Source organism: Mustela putorius, unplaced genomic scaffold (genome assembly GCF_011764305.1).
Source record: "Mustela putorius furo isolate JIRA1106 unplaced genomic scaffold, ASM1176430v1.1 tig00000788_pilon_pilon_pilon, whole genome shotgun sequence".
NCBI lineage: Eukaryota > Metazoa > Chordata > Mammalia > Carnivora > Mustelidae > Mustela > Mustela putorius.
The window spans coordinates 9,319,588-9,342,160 of record NW_025421481.1 but is presented as its reverse complement, the minus strand read 5'-3'; the positions used below and the strand labels follow the sequence as shown (position 1 = coordinate 9,342,160).

Genomic DNA, 22,573 nt, shown 5'->3' with positions numbered 1-22,573 from the left:
ATGTACTTTCATACATTTTTATCTCCCTATTGATGAATGAAGGGTTGGTGAAGAACCCAGGGGAGAAGAAAAGAGGCAGCTATTTCTAGAAGGGATTGTAAAGGTCTCTGAACTAAACCAATATAATGGGCCAACCAGGAAAAGAAAGTCAAAGCCAGTGAATGTCTTAGTTGTGTAAAATCAAAGTAGCGTGACTAAACAAAGTCTCTGTACTAAAATAGGGGGGGAATGTCATTGGATTGCATAGCAAATGCCAATTCACACCAAAAATATATGTTAAAAATATGAAACGTACGTTCAAATCCAACTTCTGGCAGATGAAAAAGATGAGGGGCTCAGAAAAAGGAGGGCCTTAAAATGGTGATGTGTGACTTCAGGCCGTCATTTTCAGAGGTGGCAGAGGTCAGTTGTGAATAGCAAGGACTGTCATTATGCTCCTTAATCCCCATGCCTCAGTTTCCCCATCTTTCAAAAGGTCAGGTGAGAATGGCGCCTACCTCAGGTGATGGTTAGGTGAATTAACATGTGTCCCCCCGCCACTTTGGACAGTATCAGGGGCTCAGTGAGCACCACAGCAGCGTTAGCCCATGGGGAAAGCATTCTAGAGAGGAGGATGCCTGGTGTGTACAAGGAACAGCAAGGAGATCCGTGGAACTTCAGCGAGGTGAACAAAGCACAGAGTGACAGATGAGATCGGAGAGATGGCGAGGGCCCTGTGGGCCATTTCCTCGGTGAAATGAGAATCTGGAATGAGCCACTCTGCCTGCTGAGCTGGGAAGAGACTGTACAAGGGGGTGAGAGTGGAATGAGGACCCCTGCTGGGAGGCTACAATCCCTGGGAGCAAGAGACCATGGAAGTGGTGAGAGGTGGTCAGATTCCAGAGAATCTGGAAAGGACTGGCTGATGGTCTGGGAGTGGGGTAGGAGATAAAGAGCCTGGGAAAGAAAGGATGGAGTTGCAATAGATGGAGACAGAGCGGCTGTGGGAGGAGGGGCAACTGGGAGCATCAAAGGTTCAGTTGGGAACATGTGACATTTGAGATACGTTAGACATCCAAGGGAATGTGGGTGTAAAATACACTGTTCTCCAAAGTGAACGCCATACTGGTTGATTTAATGAATGCTAGCATTCCTCTAACATTATGGAATTACTCGTGGCCGCGGAGTCAGATGTTTGATGTGTATCATCACAGGGGGGCGTGGATGACACTTTGGAAAGCACTTTGGAAAGAACATGGCCTTGATGGCAAGCAGGTTTGAATCCTGCCTCTTGCTCTTACCAGTCCTTTCTCTTAGGCCTATCTGAGGAAACTCCGTGCACCTTAGGTTCTTCTATACAGTACGGATGTTTTCAACCACAGGTAATGCATGCAATGTGCCTACTCACTCTGTAGGCTGATAGGGAAATAATTGCCTATAATTTCCTAAAGTAGATATTCCAGATCTGTCTTCTCTCTAGTCTGCTCTGTCTTGCAAATAACTACAAGCATTGAAAAGGAGGGATAACTGACAACCAATTATTGTAAGAAACCCTGAACTCAGAATTCTCGAAACTAATTCATTTGCGAGGAATCTCAAGCAATATCGGTGCAAGTGTGGGGAACCTGACCCACCTTTGTGGACATTCTTAACATTCCAAGCTTCGTGAAAGCAGAAAAAGAAGAGTAGGGTTTTACAATGCTCAACCCCAAAGTCCAAGACCAACTCCAAATACAATGAACCATAACAGTATCTACCCGATATTATCCGAAGCAGATTCTGTTTGATTTTCTCAACAACTCTCTCTACAACTGAGGGAAAATGGATTTCCAGTCTCTCAGTAGGACATAAAAAGTTTTGTTGATCTCCCATATACAAAGAAAGATTAGACAGATTCAGACCAAAAGCCTTGCGGTTTTTGCCCACCTCTTTTCCACCCACTTGGACAAATACTAGGAGAAGAGGCTGTAAACTGTGTCCTTGGATGGTGTGGAGAGACCAGACTTAGCAATTTTTTGTTTACCTGAGAGCCAGGAGCCAGTAGGTCCTTGGCCTGTTCAATGACCTGCCTCTTTCGATTAGGTCAGAAGCAGAGCACAGTGATGAGGAAATTACCTTCAGCTTGACCTTTAAGGCCCTGCTGGCGTATTTTGTGTAGACTTTCCTGTTGACATTTCTGACTGCCCCTTTCGCAAACTGAAAAAACAAAAAAACAAAACAAAACAAAACCAAAACCCCCCCTGGGGGTTGTAAAACATACTGTGTTAAGTGCTATAGGGATGTTGGTAATCACTGAGGAAATTTTCTATAATTATGTATTTAAAAATGACCAAGGAGGAGAGAAGCCCACCCTTGTCCTTGCTTGTGCAAACCTCTTGCTTGCAGGGGCTTCTCAGGCCATGTCTATGTCACCCACAAATCATTCCTGTGAATAGAGTGACCATTGACTTCCCCAAAACGTATAAGCTTTCAGTTCATGGTACATTCTGTGAACTCAGAAGGGGACCTCATGGCCGGAATCTTCTATTGAATTTAATTGACCAAGAAGAGAAAAAACAGGATTAAAATAAACTAGCTGCAGCAGCAGAATAATAATGATGATGATAATAACACCTATTATTTAGAGCTAGTGACTGGGCGAAGTGTTTTCCATTTCATCTTCTCTAAAACCCAAACAAGACCATAAAATAGAAAGAAACAATTACCCTATGAGAAGATGGATGGAAAACTGAGGTTTGGGAAAATTAAGGACATTTCCCAAGGTCAAACAGCTCATCAGTGACAGAGTGGGATTAAGACCAGTTTATGGAAGACCAAAGCCTTCTAAATTTCTATAATGACACTCCCTCCTTTACACCTACAACCTCTTAAATCTGCAAATATGCCTGTAATAGCAAATGGAACAGTTCAAGTCTTTAGCAGAAATGTTAGAGAGAAAATTTTAATATTTCTCTATGAATTAGTGACTTTATATGTTTGTGTTTCACTATTTCTATTTCTCTTGTATTATTTCTCTCTATATACCTTTCTCTTTAAAACTGTGTATAGGCACACCCATCTGTTTGTGATTTTATGTCTGAGCTGTGAGTAACGTATGGATTTTTTCCGCCCATCTGGTCTCTTTTACTCACATCCTCTACCGACTTCTTTTCCATTTTTTCCTTTCTTCTCTCTTTCCTACCAATTGATTTCTCTCTTGTAAGACCAAAATACGAAGCTAAAGTATATTCTTATTTATTGTGTTCATCTAGAGGATTTTTTTGCTTTCTCTTATTTTTAAGTGGCTTTTAAAATAACAGTTGACTTACTTTTGTATTTTATGATTTTACAGGCCTCAGCCTGCTTTGATGGTCTGTTATTCCTGTTTGTGAAGTGTCTCCCTTTAGACTGGCAGGGAAAGTGACTTTCCTGTCTCTATGTTCCACAGCCTAACACAGAGCTGCTACTAAAAGTGTATAAACAGAATAAAATAATTGAGAATTAAAACGCAGTGCCTGCCAGTGTTTTCACAGCAGCTGATAGGTGAGAAGAGATCCGGGTGAAAATTACCGACCATCTTCCTTAAACAAGTTTGATGCTGTCTCCAATCTTGGTGGCAAATTGAGAGTAGCACCCCCACATACACCCCCCCCCAGATACAGTTGGGGTGAGGATGGGGGCGGATACCGAGCTGAAACCACTTTTACCTGCAAGAGTTCGGATTCAGGAGCCGGTCCAAACCTATCCTTCAGGAAGACGTTAGGGGACACCGGGCAGAGGCGCCAATGGATTCTCTGGTCTCGGCTCTATCCTCCCCCGCCAGGATCCCCCTTCATCTCGGGGACCTTCTGGTAGGGGGTTCCGGAGCGGAGCTGGCTAACCGAAGATTGTGCGCGGCACCCGTCACCCTGCGCCACGGCCGCGCGGACCCGGGGCAACTCCCCCCACGGCACCCCCCTGATCCCCACCTTCGGGTTCCTTCTGCCGACCGCCCGTCCCGTTCGAGCCGGCGGGGCAGAGGTTCCCCCACGCTGCCTCTCCTGGGTCTCTACGCCCGGTTCCCACCCCAGCTCCTGGGAGAGGTTTGCCCCTACACAGCCCCGCCTGGGCACCCCGGCCTCTCGGGGACCCCCCTCCCGCCTGGCCTCGGGTTAAACGGAGCCCACCTTCCTCTCTCCCGGTAACCCAGCGTCAGGTTCCTAATCTAGAAAGTAGGGACTACGGTCTCCATCACATTAACCCAGAACATCGGGCGACCAAAACAGGAGGCGATTCCAGGATCACGTTTATTACGAATCCCCCGCGGGTCGTCCGCCCGGGCTCTGCAGCCGCGCCGGCCGGAGGGAGGCGCGCGCTCCTCCGCGGACGCGCAGGGCGGCGGCGGGGGCGAGGACCGGCCCCGACTCCACCCTCCCTGCCCCGCGGCGCCGCCCGCGGACCCGCACTTTCCTTCGCCCCGCGCTCCCGCCCGGCGGCCTCCCGGAGACCCGCGGCGCGCGGCGACATGGCCGGCGGCCACCGCCTCCTGCTGGAGAACGCGCGGCAAGTGGTGATGGTGTGCGCCCGCGGCGAGCGCTTCCTGGCGCGGGACGCGCTGTGCCGCCTGGCGGTGCTGGAGGGCGCCAGCCTCGTGGTGGGCACGTAAGTGGCCGCGCGCTGGGGGCGGCGGGCAGCCGCGGCCGGGCCTGGCCCCCTTTCCCTAACTTGGGCGCTGTGGAGGGAACCGCGTAAAAGCTTTCCTGCATCCAGGGAGCCACCGCAGGCCTTCTAGGCACCTGTGGCTACCTACCTTCGAGGAGCCATTCGGTGAAAAAACGCTCTCAGGCTGAACCCTCCACCCCCATCCCCTCTCCCCAGATCTTTGGAATCAGCATCTCTGTGGTGGAGTGCTCGGACTTGAAAAAAAATTTTTTTTTAAGATTTTATTTATTTATTTGACAGAGAGAAATTACAAGTACACTGAGAGGCAGGCAGAGAGAGAGAGAGAGAAGGGGACAAGCTCCCTGCTGAGCAGAGAGCCCGATGCGGGACTCGATTCCAGGACCCTGAGATCATGACCTGAGCCAAAGGCAGCGGCTTAACCCACTGAGCCACCCAGGCGCCCCAGGACTTTAAATTTTTGACAGAACACCCTCCAGCCCACCCCACTTGGTATGCTAAATTTGAGAACCATGGAAGACGTTCAGATCGTTTAGGGTGAAAGGACTTTCAGAAAAAGAGGACATTTTCTGTTTTTTTTTTTTTGTTTTTTTTTTTTTTTTTTTTTTTTTTTTTTTCATTTAACCCTCTGTGCTTCTTGCTAGACGTGAATAAAAGAACAGCCAGAGTTTGAGGTGGGGGGCGAACCCGCAGTAGGAGTGGGGTTTGGATGCTGATGTGAATTGGAGAGCCCCACGGCCCGCGGTTGTGCAAGATGGTCTCAGCCCATATCTGACGCTGCTTAGGGTTGTGCAAGAGCCCAGCTTTGAGGGACCATGTGTTTTTAATTAGCAAAGGGGTAAAAACATTCTCAGTGTTACTGTTGAGAATTTGTTACAAACGAGTTAAAAGAACTGCACAGAGGCAGGAATCCAGGGCTAACTGAGGCCATACTCCATGGAGCTCTGAGGCTCTACTGTCCCGCAGCTGTGCCCAACCCTTTCTCACTCCATCATCCAAGATGGCTGCTCCACCTCTCCGTATGGAGTCTACCTTCCAGACGGTGGGAACAAGAAAGTGAAAACAGTCCTATTGGTTATAATTTAGTCACATGGCCCACCTGGTTGATGGGAAACCTAGAAATGTAGATTTCATTCTGGGTGTTGATGTGTTCAGCTTAGATTTAGGAATCTAGCCCTGTGGGGAAAGGGGAACATTGATCTTGGGGGACAACTAACATTCTATACATATGAGTTGACTTTTGGGCTTGCATGTGGCTGGAGTCATTTTTTTTCTTCAATAACACAGATGCAAGAAGGACATAGGATAAAGTTGACTGATAGCAAAAGACATGGACAACATATTTTAAATCATTAGTCAGCTTTTCCATAGTAATTCCCCAAACTTTAGTAATTATTTCTTGATTTTTCTTCAGGGATGGGTTTATAAAAGCCATCGGTCCTGCTGATGAGATCCAAAAAATGTTTTCTGAAGAATCATTCGAGGAAAGGATTGACTGTTCTGGGAAATGCATCTTGCCAGGTATTAACCTCTTTTTTCAGTAAAGCCCTGCAGCCAGTTTTAGTAATGTAAAGAGGAAGAGCTTGTTTTAAATAGGGTGTCAAAATCATATTAAAATATAATAATAACTACCATGCTTCGCATTTCTACTACTGAATGTCTAGCTGCTTTACAAACATGTTTCATCTTGAATTCTTCTAACTGCCCTGTAAGGTAAGTATCATTATCTACATGTTACAGATTAGAAAACTCCAGTTTAGGGATGAAAAAATTACCCCAGATTGCCAGACAGGGAAAGGGCCCCTGCTTCCCACTCACATGCCGAAGAGAAACCAGTTGTGTTGTGTTTAGGTTCAAAAGCTGTTGAAGAACTTTACGAATCTACTTCATATGGGAGGCAGTTAGGCAAGCTGCTGTTTCTAATACCAGAATAGATTTTAAATTTACATGGAGTGTGAAACAAAGAACACATCTTTGGGCAGAAAAGTCGGGGAAGAGGGAATCCCTAGAGATTTTACTGAAGTTTATTTATATCTTAGTGATTGACACAAAATCAGTTTGTTAACCATCATCTCCCACATTGTTTTATGGCTTCATGAAATCCTCTGAAACAAGTTTCACAAATTTTGAGTTCTACATAAAACAGAGAGGCTAAGCTTTATATTTTTAAAATGTTTACTGTGTATCTGATAGACCTTCTATCTTCCAGCTCTGGGAGTCAGGAAATGAAGTCAGAGTGAAACGTTATGAAAAAGAGCAGAAAATACTAGAAAACAATCTGAACAGAGATTCTTTTTTTTTTTTTTTAAGATTGTATTTATTTATTTATTTGAAAGAGAGAGATCACAAGTAGGCAGAGAGGCAGGCAGAGAGAGAGGAGGAGGCAGGCTCCCTGCCAAGCAAAGAGCCCGATATGGGACTTGATCCCAGGACCCTGAGATCATGACCTGAGCCAAAGGCAGAGGATTAACCCACTGAGCTACCCAGGGGCCCTGAACAGATTCTTGATCTTTGTCCAATTGCAACCACTAATGAGACATTTAAATCCACAAAGTATTTTAAATATTCTGGAAAGACACACTTTACTTGAGTTGTATCTGGATAAACAAACGAGTCACACGATTACTTTATAGTTTCTCTTCAATTAAACTGCATTTCTTTTTTGAAGAAAGATTCATATTCCTGATTCCATATTTTTCCTTCTTATAGTTGGGAGAGATTATATTCTCTTTTCATACCCAGATTATTTCTTGGCGATGTAGTCCTTGGTTTTGCTCAACTAATAGATATGACATCCTGTTTCCAAAAGCTTGTTTAGTGGGCGAAAGGACCTGTCTTTCTTTAATGGATATTCTCATCATGCCAAATCACGCTCTTCTGTTAAAGCCTTCTAGACCAGCCATGCAGAGAGTGTTGTTGTTTCCTGTCTGTGGAGGGAACCCATAGACAAATTCTTCTTCCTCCCTCCTCCTCCAAGATGGCTGACCATCATCTTGCTTTCCCAAGAGTGGCACGGGGTAGTCTGCCTACTATCTAAGGGCTTTCTATTTCTCAGCTTCAGAGATGATTTGATTTATTGATTACAGGTTTGGTGGACGCACACACACATCCAGTATGGGCTGGCGAAAGAGTTCACGAGTTTGCAATGAAGGTAACTGCCATAAATGAGGACACATCAAAATAAGGCACAAATACAAATCTTTTTATAAAGACTTGATAGGCTAACAGGCTTTGCAACATGTGTCTACATTTCTTTTTTTTAAAGATTTTATTTATGTATTTGAGAGAGAGAGAGAGAGAATGAAAGAGTGAGAGAGAGCATGAGAGAGAGGGGCAGAGGGAGAATCGGACTCCTCAGGGAGCAGGGAGCACCATGCGGGACTCGATCCTGGGACTCCAGGATCATGACCTGAGCCGAAGGCAGTTGCTTACGCAACTGAGCCACCCAGATGCCCCTACATTTCTTTTTCATGTATATTTTTACTGGCTTGGACTATGGAAGATAAACTGGAAAAGAAACTAACTTATAACTGTCCAAATACTATGCACAGGCCCAGCAATCATTTTAGGTATAACAGGTTTCAAAAATGTTTAGCAATAGAATCCTTATATATGTATATATGTATGTATGTACATATGTATGTTTTAGAATCCTCCCTTTAAAAAAAAAAAAAAAGCTGAGCTGCCTTTGAGAGTCTGGGTGGCTCGGTTGGTCAACTGTCAGACTGGTTCAGGTCATGATGTCAGGGTCCTGGGATCCAGCCCCAGGTTGGCCTCCGCACCTGGCAGGGCGTCTACTTGTCCCTCCCCGTCTTCCTCTGCCAGTCCCCCCGCACTTATACATACACACACACACACACACTCTCTCTCTCTCTCAAATAAATAAATAAAATCTTACAAAAAAACAAAAACAAAAAAAAAAAAACACAAAAAACAGAGCTGAGCTGCTTTGCTCACTTTCTCCTCTCTGCCCCTGGGAGCCTTTAAAAGGGCTCCGCCATACAGTTAGAAATTCACCATTCATTGGTTCAAACTTGGAAAAATATATTGCTGATCATAAAAATAAATTGCCTTGTATTTTTCTCACCCTCCCCCCAAAAATGACTTATTAAGAAGCATAAAGTGTAGTCTATGTCCTGAATCATTAATTAGCCAGGGCCAACCCTCAAATCCATGGTTGGAGCCATTTTCACATTGTTTCTTTCTAATAGATTTAATGCTTTAGAGCAGTTTTAGATTCATAGCCAAATTGAGTGGGAGGGACGAAGACTTAGTGGTACACACGGGGGCCAGTTGGGTTGTTGGAACACTGAGATACTTCTGGGCTAGTTGGTAAGTTGCTGCTGCTTCCAGAGACCCTCAGTGCTCTCCCATTTGGGCCATCCCTGCCGTTCCTAAGAGGCCCTGGCAGGGGAGGGGTCTCCATGGCCCTGCTACCCCAGCATCCTTTCTGGTCTGCTGGTGTCTCTGACCTATCAGTTGTTAATCATTTTGAACATCACCCTGGACGGGGATTCTGTGGACCTGCCCACAACCTCCCGCATTTGCCCAGCCTAAAGGCGAGCCCTGTGTTCAGTTGGCAGGAGCCACGTACATGGATATTCACCAGGCTGGAGGAGGGATCAACTTCACGGTGGAGCGCACGCGCCAGGCCTCGGAGGAAGAGCTGTTCTGCTCCTTCCAGGAGCGGCTGCAGTGCATGATGAGGGCGGGGACCACGCTGGTGGAGTGCAAGAGCGGATACGGCCTCAACCTGGAGACCGAGCTGAAGATGCTGCGCGTGATCGAGCGCGCTCGGCGGCAGCTGCCCATAAGCATCTCCGCCACTTACTGCGGGGCTCACTCGGTGCCAAAGTAACCTCAGCTTGCGGGTTTGACTGGGGGCATTGAAAACAAAAGAAGGGGTCAGGTGGTCCCTAAGTGGGGACGCACTGTGGGAGGGGGGAGGGCTAGGGAGTCAGACAGGGTGGAGGTGTATCTATGCTTCTGTTCTCGCAGAGAGTTCAGTAGAAGCTGTTAGAAAGGTGTTCTGATTGTAATAGTCGTCTCAAGGGTAGCTTTTTGTTTGTTTCTGTTTTTAAGATTTTATTTATTTGAGAGAGAGAGAGAACACACAAGCAGAGGGAGAGGGAGAAGCAGACTCCCTGCTGAACAGGGAGCCTGAGTGAGGCTTGATGCCAGGATCCTGGGATCATGACCTGAGCTGAAGATAGACACTTAGCTGACTGAGCTACCCCGGTGCCCCTTGCAAGGGTGGTTTTAAGAAGGCAATCCCCGGGACGCCTGGGTGGCTCAGTTGGTTAAGCGGCTGCCTTCAGCTCAGGTCATGATCCCAGCGTCCTGGGATCGAGTCCCACATCGGGCTCCTTGCTCGGTGGGGAGCCTGCTTCTCCCTCTGCCTACCACTCTGTCTGCCTCTGCTCCTGCTCTCTCTCTCTCTAAAAATAAATAAATAAAATCTTTAAAAAAAAAAAAAAAAAAAAAAGAAGGCAATCCCCATCAGACCCAACAGTTTTACTGGTCTGCTAATGATGAAGAAGGAAGTGGAGATATTCAAAATTCTTTTGGTTAACAGAAAGCAATGTCCTCTACTAGATCCTTTAAAATGACAGATATTACTAAAAAAAAGAAAAAATTAAAAATTAAAATGACAGATATTATTTTAAATAGTTGCCCGTGACCATATAATTGCACTTTAGAGATTAAAATAACACTCCATAGGTGATAGAGCAAATCTCTAGGTCAGGATGACTCAGAATAGTTATTTTAATTCATCTTTTTGTTTAGCAGCAAACATGTTTGTTTTCTTGTTGTAAATGGTTTTAAGCTTTCCTTTTACCTAAAAAGTGTCTCTGATATGGCTTTTTTGTAGAGAATTCTGTCCTTTTCTGCATCTGCTTCTGCATCTTACCTGTCCCAGAATTTCTAGAGCCAAAGGCCCACAGTTCCAGAATTAAAAGGTTCAAAGGAAATCCAGGACTTGGGGGGCGCCTGGGTGGCTCAGTCCGTTAAGCAGATGCCTTCAGTTCAGGTCAGGATCCCAGGGGATCAAACGCCTAATTGGCTCCCTGCTCAGCAGGGAATCTGCTTCTCCCTCCCCCTGCTCTTGTTCTCTCTTTCTCTCAAATAAATAAATAAAATCTTTACAAATAAAATCCAGGACTTGAAAATTAACCAGACAAAGTCTTAGTGAAGTCTTGAGTTTTGATAACTTAGATATGTAAGTACTACAGGCTTATTTGAAAGTTTCATAACATATTTTTACATTTACTTAGTTTCGTTCAATTTGGAAAACAAGTTTAATGTTAATTTTTTGTTTATCATTTCAGTCAGAGAAAATAAAAAACATTTTTTAAAGATTTTATTTATTTATTCAACCCAGAGAGAGAGATCACAAGTAGGCAGAGAGGCAGGCAGAGAGAGAGGAGGAAGCAGGCTCCCCACTGTGCAGAGAGCCCAAGGCGGGGCTCGATTCCAGGACCCTGAGATCATGACCCGAGCTGAAGGCAGAGGCTTAACCCACTGAGCCACCCAGGCGCCCCGAAAATAAAAAATTTTAACATTAAATTTATGATTAAGAATTCAGAAAATTAAGTAGAAAAGAAAAATATTTAATATTTCCAATGATGTTTTTGTACATTTTTAGCATTTGTACTTCTGAAATTATTAAAGCTTAAACCGCACTGAGACTTGTGGGACATCCGTCTATGAAAACTTTTTTTTTTTTCCCCAAATGGAACATAAGGTGAATGATAGGCAGTGTAAGGTGGTAGAGAAGTCGTAGGCCTTGGAGCCATACCAGACCTGGGTTTCACTCCAGCTTTGCAACTTTCCCAGTGCATGATTTTGAGGGCATCACTTAACTTTTTTGAACATCTGTAAAACAGCTAAATAACACATAATTCTTTATGATTGTCTTGAGAATTAGGGACAACATACGTGAGCGCCTGTCTCCTCACAGTTCACCTCTGTCTTCCCTCCAGTACGGTTTTTGCTGAGCAAGAAACTTTGGCGTGCCAACTACAGGACTAAAGTTTTACAGAAATTTTCTCCTTCTGCCAATGAATCTCTCAGGTCTGATCCCCAGTGACACGGTCTGAGCTCAGAGTATGCCAAATGATGGCTGCGTGACCTGCCCAAAGTTAGGTCGCCAGCAAGTGGTGGAGCTCTGTGTCTATCTGACTTCAAAAGCCCAGCCCTTTCCTATGTATAACTACCCTAGAATCTTAGAATTTCAGGGCCTCCCACAACCCTCTTTCCCATGCTTTTACAAATAGTGTGGAAGAAGAAAAAGGCAGAGTGATCACTAGGACCCAGCAAAAGAGCCTGCAACTGGATAGTTAGGGAAGCATTCAGGATGCCCTTTACGTGTCCTTGGCAAGCAGATTCAGTGTCTCAGCCCCCATGGCCTTGCCGGCATTCTCGAAGGCAACATGGCTGGGCCAGAGATGGATGAGCCCTTTGAGTCTCCATGTACAGGGTCAGTGCCTATAGTAGTCTTATCGACATCTCTGCTGTGTCCTCATTGTTAAGACTCTTGAGGTATATTTTGGATTATTTCTCTACTTTTTGAGGCTTGAGGTCATTTGCTCATGGTTCGTCAGATTCTTCAAGGGCCAGAAAACCAATTAAATTAATTTTTTAAAATTTTAAATTAAAAAATTAAAAATTTTAAAATTACATTTTAAATAATTTTTAATTAAATTAAATTAAAATTTTTAAAATTAAAACAATTTTTTAATTAAAGAAGTTTTTGTTTTGTTTTGTTTTGTTTTTGCTTCACATAATCTCATTTTCTCGCCCAGGGGGAAGACCGCATCAGAGGCTGCTGATGAAATCATCAGTAGCCACCTCCCGAAGCTGAAGGAGCTTGCCAGAAGTGGGGAAATCCACGTGGACAATATAGATGTGTTCTGCGAGAAGGGGGTCTTTGATCTCGACTCCACCAGGAGGATTCTTCAAAGCGGAAAAGAGATGGGATTACAGATCAACTTCCACGGGGACGAGCTGCACCCCGTGAAGGCTGCCGAGGTGGGGTTGACCTTCTTCCTTTCACGCTATGGAAAACTTCATTAGTGGGTTCAGAGGTGGGAGGAACCTTACTGAAAAGACAGAGAAATGGGAATTTGTTTGAACAATGTGTGGACCGGTCCAGTCGAGCCTCAGAATCCCTGACCCCTGTTAGAAATGTACTTTTTTGCTGGTCGTTTACTTTGAAGATCGCCTGCTGGTGGTATTAGTGGAAAAAGAAGTACTTCTGTGATCTTGTTTAGCAAACCCACACCCTGTTTTGGTTGGAACAGAAAGCCACGCTGGCAAAGCGGAGTAAAAATTGCTCATGTCGTGGCTAGGGTCCTCCTGGGGCAGCGGTCAGGGGAGTGTTGGGAGAGCACGCCGGTCATGGTCACGTGATGCTCTTCTGACCTGTGTGTCTTGCCCAGTTCATTTATTCACGCTTTCAGCAAATACATGAGTGTCTGCTCTGTGCCAGGCTCTGAGAATTCAGCCGTGAATAAGACAGACACAGTTCTCACAGTCGCGAGTCTAGATGTCTCTCCAAACCCCAGAGCGAAATAAACAGCTGCCCTTGGGGCATAAATACAGATGTGTATAATGTGGGCATAAATACAGACACCCCAGATGTGTCCAGTGTGATCTCTTCACATCGCTTCCGGATCTTGGTCCTGTGTTTCTTGCCCAGTGAATGACCCCATCGTCTAGTACTGTCTAAGCAGAAAAACTTGGACATCACCTTGTCTCCTTTCCCCATCCCCTGTCACGTTTTGGTCAACCAGCAAGGCCTCCAGGTTTGCCTCCTGATTATGTCCAGGTCCACTTCTCTTCTCCCGACCACCTCGTTCAGACCACCATCAGGGGCTCTCAGCAGGATCTCCTGCAATGGCTTCTCTCCCCGTGTCCAATCCCGCCCGCTCTTCAATCAGTTCCTTTAAACCCTGCCTTCAGTGCATCTTCTCTTCCTCTCTGTTGCTGGAAAGCCCTGAAAGGCTCACCCGTGCCAGCAGGACAGATTCCCAACTCCGCAGCCGTAAGCTTACCCGGATCCCCCTCTTGCTCGCCTGCCATGTTCCTCTTTGTCTCTTCCCCCTCTCGCTTCCCCTGCCCTCTTTTCCGTGAGCCAGCCACCATGAACTGTGTTAAAGACACTCGATCCCCCACGCCTCTGCACGTACTTTCTCTTGTCTGAACACCCCTCGGCTAACTCTACCTCCCCTCCGTGTTTCTTCTTAGCTACCACTTCTCTGGGATCCTTCCCAAACCTCTGCAAGAGTGAGTTACAGAGCCTCCCCACACCTGTCCCACCATGTTCAAATTGCCTCCGTGCTCCCTCCTGGACAGTAAAGGGGCTGACAATTGTCCCCGCGCCTTTGCAGCTCTGTCCCTGGAGGTTAGCACAATGCCTGGCGGACAGGTGGCCTTTAGTGAGGACATAAATGGGGCATGTTTGTTGAATGAATGTGAACTAGGTGGTCAACAAGACACTTTTGGTGGCAGAGAGTACACTGGTGAATTAAACAGAGGTCAGTACCCGGGATGACCAAATCGAATCTGGGAGAGTGAAGGTGATTCCAAGGTTAGAAGGAAGCTCCACTTGGGGAACAGAGTCAGTCTGTGGGGCATCCCACTCCCCGGAGCACCAAACCAGAATTGCCCTTAGACCCAAGCTAGCTGCTGACGAGGGGCCAGCTCCCTCCTGCCCTGGTATGGCTGTGCTGCCTCCCTGGGCCATTGCTTAATGTCAAGAGTGAGTCTACTTTCCCTTCCCTCAGAATGCTTAACACAATCACCTTTCAGCCTGGGGCACTGTGTATGTGTGTGCATGCATGTGTGTGTGTGTGTAAATGTATCAAGCTGAGAAGAAACCCACTTTAATGCCATGTTTTCATTACCATCATAGCATTACCTCCTAGTTTTCTTCTCACAGTCGAGCCCAGACTTTTCATCTGGAGAGAAATCAAGCTCAAGTGCATATTCTCAAATGATACATATAATTTCACATTTTTCCAAGTTTGTTTTCTTAACTGATCTGTTTTCCCTGAGCGCAATGGCACTGTAAGATACCTTTCCTTACTGTGTTTTTGATGATGCTGTAAGAATCAGACTTTATTACCAGTGTCAGTCTGCATGAAGAATATCAGTGAGCACTTGGACATAAGGACAGTTGTTGAAGTAGCACACTAGCTAATTTTCCAATGGATGTCCATCACAAATCTTTTGCCCATTTGGGGGCTTGTGCTTGGCAGAGGCAGTTGCCAAGGCATTTTAGTAATAGATTGGTATTTATTTTTGCAGGAAAAACAATATTCTGGCCCTTTATTGATTGTTGTAGCTGTTGGTGAACTCTTCTCTCTCTGCCCATTCTGCTTAGCTCGGGGCTGAGCTGGGAGCCCAGGCAATCAGTCACCTGGAAGAAGCCAGCGATGAGGGCATCACTGCCATGGCAACGGCCCAGTGCTCGGCCGTCCTTCTGCCCACCACGGCCTACATGCTGAGGTGAGCTGCCTCAGTGGGTGCCAAGTGGGAGGACACAGACCCGGAGGCCTCAGTCTTATTTCATTGCCCTTCCACATTCCTTAAAAATGCAGATCAGGAAAACTGAGCTCTGGAAGATGCCAGTCCTGGAGCGAGGTTCAGGAGAGAGTTTAGACCCCAGTGACGGTTGAGTGGTGGGATTATTGGGAAGAGTGGAGCTGCCCTTTCCTTTTCCCACCTCATTTTTGGAATTTTCCAGTTAAAAAGTCAATATGTATTACTTTTATAATTACCAAGTAATGAAATAGGCTCTCCACTTTAAAAACATGCATCAGATGTTAGAGATACTGGACAGTGTTCGGAATGTGAAGGAGCTGTTTTCTAAGAGGGTGCAAGTGGGTACCACAGTCTTCAAAAATCCCCAGGCATGGGAGGAAAGAGGAGATGTGTAAGTATATTTTGCGAAATCTCCCCCAGGAATTTTGCTGTTTGCCCTCTATAGACTGAATACACACAGTCCATAGTCCATCTTTATGAATGCTGTTTCAGCTGTTGGACAGTGTCTGGAGGCAGTTTGGGTTGCTGCCCACTAGGGGGCACTACTGGCATCTAGTAGGTAGAGGCTAGAGACCCTAAACCTCCATAGCGCCCAGAACCATCTCCCACCACAGAGAATTATCCTGCCCAAGAACTACCCAGCCACAAATTATGAACTGTGACATGGTTGAGACACTCTGCCTTAGGCATTAGAAAAGCCAGGCTTGGAGTAACTTTTACATTTATTTATTTATTTTTTAGAGAGATAGGCAGTGAGGGCACTCCCAGGTGCCTGTGACCTGGGGGAAGGGGCAGAGGGGGAGAGAGAATCTAGAGATTCTTCATACCCAGTGTGGAGCCTGACAGGGGGCTCGATCTCAACACCATGACACCATGACCTGGGCCGAAATCAAGAGTGGACTCCTAACTGACAGACACCCAGGTGCCCTTCGAGTAACTTTTTTTAAGAGAGAAGAGAGGAATATGTCAGTGCTTTTCTCAAATATATTATGACGTTATACCCATACAGGTAATATTACACATTTCTCTTACTGTTACTGTTCTCTGAATTTCAAGAGTAAACTTCATGTAGATTGCAACCAGGACATATCATTCAATAGCCATTCTTGGTATCTTGGCATTCCCAGCAAATCTTAGTAGTCAGTCAGAGTCATCAATCGATACCTAATCCGGTTAATTTTCCATCACCAAGAAATAATGTTTGACCAAAAAAAAAAAAAAAATTCCTTTCCCTCCCCTTGAATCTCTTGAAGATGGAGCAAAAATCGGAGACTTGCACTGTGAAGGGCAGCTCGGCAGTAAAAGTCTGAACTTTGTCCCTGCGCCAGAGGTGGCTGTCATCTGTGCTCACCGCAGGATGGGCTGGCCAGCTGGACAACAGGAAACATCACCGAGGCCACCCTTCTCTCTCTGGCTTCTCTGTTCTCGTATTTTTCTGATCTCTCCAACAGGCCCAACCTGCAGGGCTCTCTGCTGGGCCTTGAATTCTCTCCTGACTCTCATTTCCAGAATAACAGTGGCCTTGTGCCGCTTCCTTTAATCATTAGTGTATGCATCTTTGTGTATACTCTTTAAATTGATTTAGGATCCATTCACCTCAGTTTTTCTGGAACTTCCTTGATACTTTTACAGCATCACTTTTTTTTTTTTCCTCCTTCAATATTTCTGGAAGAGGAGGGGAGGCCATCAGAATGAACTGTGCAGGGGCACCTGGGTGGCTCGGGGGGTTAAGTGTCTGGCTTCAGCTCAGGTCGTGATCTCAGGATCCTGATGGGCTCCTTCTCCCAGCACCTGGGAGAAGCCTGCTTCTCCCTCTCTTCCCCTCTTATGTTCTGTCTCAAATAAATAAAATCTTAAAAAAGAAAGAAAAGGAATGAACTGTGCAGAGATTTTAAGTTCTGCCTTTCCACACGCTTATCCCTGCTTCACCTACCTCCTCTCACGCATGAGGCTGATTGAGGAACATTATCTTAGGTAGTCCTGCAAACTGTCCGTCATTGACTGTGAATGTTTCAGGGGCCTCAGTCTTGGCCTGTAGATGTGTAGATTCTCAGACAACTGATTTCCATCTATCCCCCTCCCCCAAACCCTGGGAGCCTTGAACAAACACCAGCATAGTTTCTGACAGCTCAAAGTTGTCTGCCTAAGATGACCCAGGCCCCCTTATAGCGCCTGCCTGAGGAAGCCCAGCGTGCCAGGAGAAGGTACTGCTCATTCCCACAAAACCAGCTGATTGGCAGATAGGCCCCTGGACTTCCTCTTAGAGCAGTTACTTTACAAAGCTTGCAATTATAAATCCTTTCTCTGCAAAGACTTATATCTAACATATAAGTCTTTGACCACCCAGGATTGCCTCCTCAAGGATCCGCCCCTTTTTCCTCCCAACTTCCTCTTTCTTTCTCTAAAACGCCCAGTTATCACTGCACAAATCAAAATTGAGTCCAGGCCACACTGGACCCTTTTCCCTTTCGCAGTAGTTATTACTGAATACTGTCCTCACCCTTTGAGCTAGTGTTTGGCTCGGTTTATCCCTGACATGGCTTTTGAGTCACGTCCTAAAGAATAATATTTTGCCAAGGAAATCAAGGAGACACGCAACCCAGGAAGAAGCGCAGCCATTTTACATATTAGAATCTTAGGCCTTCAAGGTTTTTTTTTTTTTTTTTTTTTTTTTGGGCCTTCAAGGTTTTAAAGGCCCTACCAGAAATGTTTGAGGCCCCTCTGCCCCTGCCCAGGAGGGGGAGAGATATGAGTTTTAAAATTGCAAACTGGAAGTTAATAAAAACAACATTATTTTAACCTCATTATTTATATTTGAGAGTCAAAAAAAAAAGTGTTACACTTTTAAAAAAAATGTTATGTTTTTCTTCCTTAGCAAGGATCTCTGGAATATAACTAATATAACTAACTAATAATAACTAATAACTAATATAACTAACTAATAATATAATAAACACTCCCAAATTAAAGAAGTAAGTTATGGGCAAGTCATTTCAGAAGCAGAGATAAAAATCAGGCATCCTGGGGTTCCACCTGACTTCACCACTCATCACTTAACCTTGAGTGTCTGTTTCTTCTTCCAGAACACAGAGGGGTTGGATATCTTGAGTCGGTTTCTATTGCAAACATCTAGTCTATAGAAGCTCTACTTCCAGAGACTTCCATCTTTCTTTTTTTTCCTTCCTTTTAGACTGAAACAACCCCGCGCTAGGAAGATGTTGGAGGAAGGGGTAATCGTTGCTCTGGGCAGTGATTTCAACCCAAACGCATATTGCTTTTCAATGGTAATTATTTTTAATGTCCCTTTCCAAGCGGAGAATCAGTCTTCCACTGTGTGTATCAATAATTTAAAAATAGCTCCCTAACTATTAAAATGTACAAAAGATCTAAGAAACGATTTTCTCGTGCAACAGGAAAAAAAGTGTAGACAGCAGGGTCCTTGGCTATTTCCGTGCCACAAGAATGCCTCTAGGCAGAGAGAGAGGAGAGAAAGTTCTATGTGCATAATTTTTTGATTCAGCCTTGGGCGTGGTGGTTTGATGATAACTTACCTCCGTCTTGGAGGACAGCACAGGCTCAAAGAAATTTTAGTAAATAAGTGTGGAGGTGTGCTTTCATCTTACATAGACAGTGGTCTTGAAAAGTTGTAAATAAACACTCAGTACCCAGGGGTTCAGCTGGGGTAATCTCTCTAATAAAGGAATCTTTTCCAAAGCGTAAGAATCTTTACATGTACATCAAAATGTTCTCATACCAGTGTAGCCGGTTCCTCCCAGATATTTCATTTCCATTATTGGTTGTGCTGCGTTGAGAAATGTCCTAGGTAGCAGCTACCATTTTGTTCCTTTCCTCTACTGCGGTTCTTGCCTGCCTTAGCCGGTGGTCATGCACTTGGCCTGCGTGAACATGCGACTGTCCATGCCGGAAGCCTTGGCCGCTGCCACCATCAACGCAGCCTATGCCCTGGGAAGATCTCACACACACGGATCTCTGGAAGTCGGCAAACAGGGAGATCTCATCATCATCAATGCGTCCAGGCGAGTGTTCTCCCAACGGAGCTATTTTATTTTGTGCCCCTTGGGATACGTAGGCTAGGTTTAAATGGCTTTTCTGCTCGATATTAGCATCTGGTCCTGAAGCCTCTGCAGCTCCCCAGTCTCCTTTACCATCACCCCTTTCCAACCAGCAAGTCTCCCTGCGAGTCCTAGACCACACAGGGTAGACCAGCTTGTCCGGTCTCTTCCTCTGTCTTCCATCTGCCCTAGATCTCCAGGGTTTTGTTCCGTTTACCCGGACTTTGGACTAGTGCCGCCTGGCTTGTGTTCTTGTTTTTCTGCTGGCGTTCTGACCTACAGCCGGTTCTGGGCGGTGCGTGTCCCAGCTCCTGCTGGCCACCCTGCATCTGATTCATTACCTCTCTGGCTTCTCACTCCTACCAGATCCCAAAAGCCTTGCTTCTGTTTTCCTGCCCCTGGGTTCTTATTACTCATCCACTGTCTGCTGCCAAGAGGGCCTCCGATGTAACAATTTGAGTCTTATTTTTCTCAGTCTGAAAGTTGTAAATCCTTGACCTAGGAAGCCTGTTGCATTCCTTGGTCCTCAAGTTCCACTGAAGAAATCGACTTTAATTCTACTCTTCACTCTCTCTATCGAAAATAATGCTGATGTCACCTTTTACATATTACTTGATTGGATCAAATATTTTCAGGTCAAATACTTCAGTAATACCATTAAACAATATTGAAGTTGTAGACTAGTTGTCATAGTAATCTAATGTTTTTTTTTTTTAAAGCCCTTTATCATTGACGAGGTATGAAGAAGTTTCTAGAGAATGTATTTCCACATTAGCATTTATTGACATAGTGATCATTTTGACATGTAGGCATTAAAATATGTTTGATTTCTTTCTAGATGGGAGCATTTGATTTACCAGTTTGGAGGCCATCATGAATTAATTGAATATGTTGTAGCTAAAGGAAAAGTCATCTATAAAAAATGAAAGATCTGAAAGGAAAGAGAAGACCTTTCGACTACATAAGTCAATGCCGTTGGAGTCCAAGTTAAAAGACCATAGTAATTTTCCAGAATGATGTCACTTAAATATATTTCAGTGCTTTGTTAATCCACTTGAAAAAACCCAAGTCATTAATTTCTTTTAATTTAACACATGCACCTGGACATCTAAGCAGGTAAATCATTTGGATCTCAATCTCAGAACATGAAATCCTTTCACAGAGATTTGCTACAAATATTTTGAAGATTCAGATGGTAGGGTATCATCGGAATGCCTTCATGGGGAAAAGCTGATTGGCAGTTAGGTAGACATGGCTTGAAATTCCCATTTTGTTTGTGCTTTTCAAGTTTCAGTTCTTAAACAGTACTTTGCAAAAATTAGGGGATGGTGAGAAATCCAAGTGATATGCCCCAAATTAAGCAAATGTAGCCTTCTGTTATAAGCAGCTAGTTTGTCCTTTTCCCACATGGTTTGCCTTTCTAGAAGCTCTTCGAATGCATGAGTGTCCCTTGAAGGAGGGTGTCCTTCAAGTTCTCATTTCTTCTGGACTCTACCAGTAGCGCTTCACAAGAGTTCAAGACCCATCGTTTTATACGTGGGGACGGGGACTTCCTAGAATGGATGCATTTGGACCAAATCTGATAATGTAGTTTTTAAAAATCACTCTCAAGAGTTTGATTATTCACATTATAAATGTATGACAGAATGGATATAGGTCTCAATAAATACGTGTTGACACTGTTGTTGTTTCCAGTCCCAGAAGTAGATGGGTGGTATTACTTATTACAGCTTTTAAGGAAATGAACCCAATTACATAATTACACACAAAGAAATCATGGATGACGATATGAATAGGTGTTTCTAAAGCCATATGAGCTTCCTTGAAATCTTTTAAATGTTTCATCATCCTTATCATCCCAACAGCATTATTAAACTTTGTGCTCTTTATGAATAAATGATTTGAGAAGCGAAGATTCACCAAAGTCTCCTCCCTTTCATGTTAACAGAGGCTGAATCGATGAGGCTTTCCTGTGTTCCATTTTAGATGCTCCTTGTTGGGAGGTTATGGGTAACAGTGTGCATGGCTGTCACTGTCCAGTAACATGGGGCCATTGGAGCTTTGTCCCTCACAGGCTCAGTCAAGGAGGGGTGTGGCAGGCATGTGGTTGCCATATGGGTGATGCCTCCCCTATGACCACTGATACAGCAGTAGGAGTTTGGGATGCAGGCGATAACTACAAAGACCAAATATGAGGTCTGTTCAAACCCGCAAGTCTATCTTGATACCTCCGGAATAAGTAGGGGAAGTGCATCCTATTCTCTGTCTGGGAGACATTCGCTTGAAACAAAGAGCGTTAATGTCTTTTTCAACTGAAAGCAGAAGAGGATACCCACCCAGAACTGCCTTGGTTCTTCCAGGCCTGTGTCCTGTTAGTCCTCGCCACTTGGGAGCTTGCTGGAAATGAGAGCCTCGGCCCCACCCCAGACCTCTGAATCCGAGTGCGTTTCTTAACCAGCTGCCAGGTTATTTGTACCCCTGTTAAGTGCCGCAGTCTCAACCCTAGCCACACCGGCTGTCACACTGTGCCTCAAAACGGTTTGCTTTTGCTGTTCCAGGCTTTGCAGCCTGTTCCTTCTGCCTGGACTGCTTTCCTTCTCTTCTTTATGCGGGAAAGCAGAGCTAGTCCCTCCCCAACCCTACAATGCACCCATCGTCCATGCTAGCCTTCATGGCACGGTGTTTTAACTGTCTTTCCCTTTAGAATGGAAGTTGGTAGAGGGCAGGGCCCTCCTCATGCCCCAGGATCTCGCGTGGTGACTGGTTCATAGCAGGTGATCAGTAAATGAATTCATGGATGGCTGTACAAACATACTGGTAGTCACAGTGAAAATTACTTAATTAAAACATACCAAGTAGGCCAACCCAGGAAGACAGTGTTAAGGAAAATACTTGTTTTGTGGATTGAAAGGAGCATATGAGTTCCTTAATATAATACCAAAGGATGATGCTTATGGGGGAGTAAATTAGAAAAGCAAAACCAAAGAAACAGTTCCATGGTTAGGTGGAGAGGTGGGCTGCCCTTCTTAGCTTTGGGGGTTGGCAGGATTTCGATGAGAGAGCCAGGCTCCAGGATGGAACATTATGAGGTGCTCAGAAGATCAGTGAAGAACCCTACTAGCTCCTTGGGGAGCTAGGGCTGGGTCAGATTTCACAGGGCTTTGAATGTCAGCCTTGCTAGTAGGAGTCTCATTCTTCAAGGCAGGAAAAGCCACTGAAGATTTTTGAACAAATTAGGACCAGGACCAAGGGTACTGTAGGAAAAATGAGTCTGGTTTTAGTGTGCACAGTAGGCACTCAAACTTGTGTTGCATGAATGGACTCTGACAAGATAC

At 45.0% G+C, this 22,573-nt stretch overlaps 2 protein-coding genes across 3 annotated transcripts in view; one reads left to right on the top strand and one right to left on the bottom strand.

Moving 5' to 3' along the window:
• Positions 1-4,181, bottom strand: part of CCDC38 (coiled-coil domain containing 38) — a 47,947-nt gene extending 43,766 nt beyond the window's left edge. The window contains exon 1 of one of the 2 annotated variants that reach the window (XM_004748501.3): positions 3,666-4,181. The gene's annotated coding sequence lies outside the window, so the exon portion shown is untranslated. The remainder of the gene's footprint in view (positions 1-3,665) is intronic. The other variant, XM_004748502.3, reaches the window with a different exon arrangement.
• A 203-nt stretch (positions 4,182-4,384) lies between these two features.
• On the top strand, positions 4,385-21,151 carry AMDHD1 (amidohydrolase domain containing 1). The gene is made up of 9 exons (XM_004748499.3): positions 4,385-4,599; positions 6,032-6,138; positions 7,704-7,768; positions 9,194-9,471; positions 12,423-12,648; positions 15,005-15,129; positions 18,356-18,449; positions 19,042-19,202; positions 20,077-21,151. Exons 1-9 carry the CDS (start codon positions 4,463-4,465, stop codon positions 20,162-20,164), a joined length of 1,281 nt encoding a protein of 426 aa, XP_004748556.1. The 5' UTR covers positions 4,385-4,462; the 3' UTR covers positions 20,165-21,151.
• Positions 21,152-22,573: the final 1,422 nt, after the last annotated feature.

Coding starts and splice junctions, on each gene's coding strand:
- AMDHD1 (XM_004748499.3), top strand. CDS start 4,463: ATGGCCGGCGGCCACCGCCTCCTGCTGGAGAACGCGCGGCAAGTGGTG. Junction 9,472..12,422: donor GGGGCTCACTCGGTGCCAAA/GTAACCTCAGCT, acceptor TTTCTCGCCCAG/GGGGAAGACCGCATCAGAGG. Junction 12,649..15,004: donor ACCCCGTGAAGGCTGCCGAG/GTGGGGTTGACC, acceptor CATTCTGCTTAG/CTCGGGGCTGAGCTGGGAGC.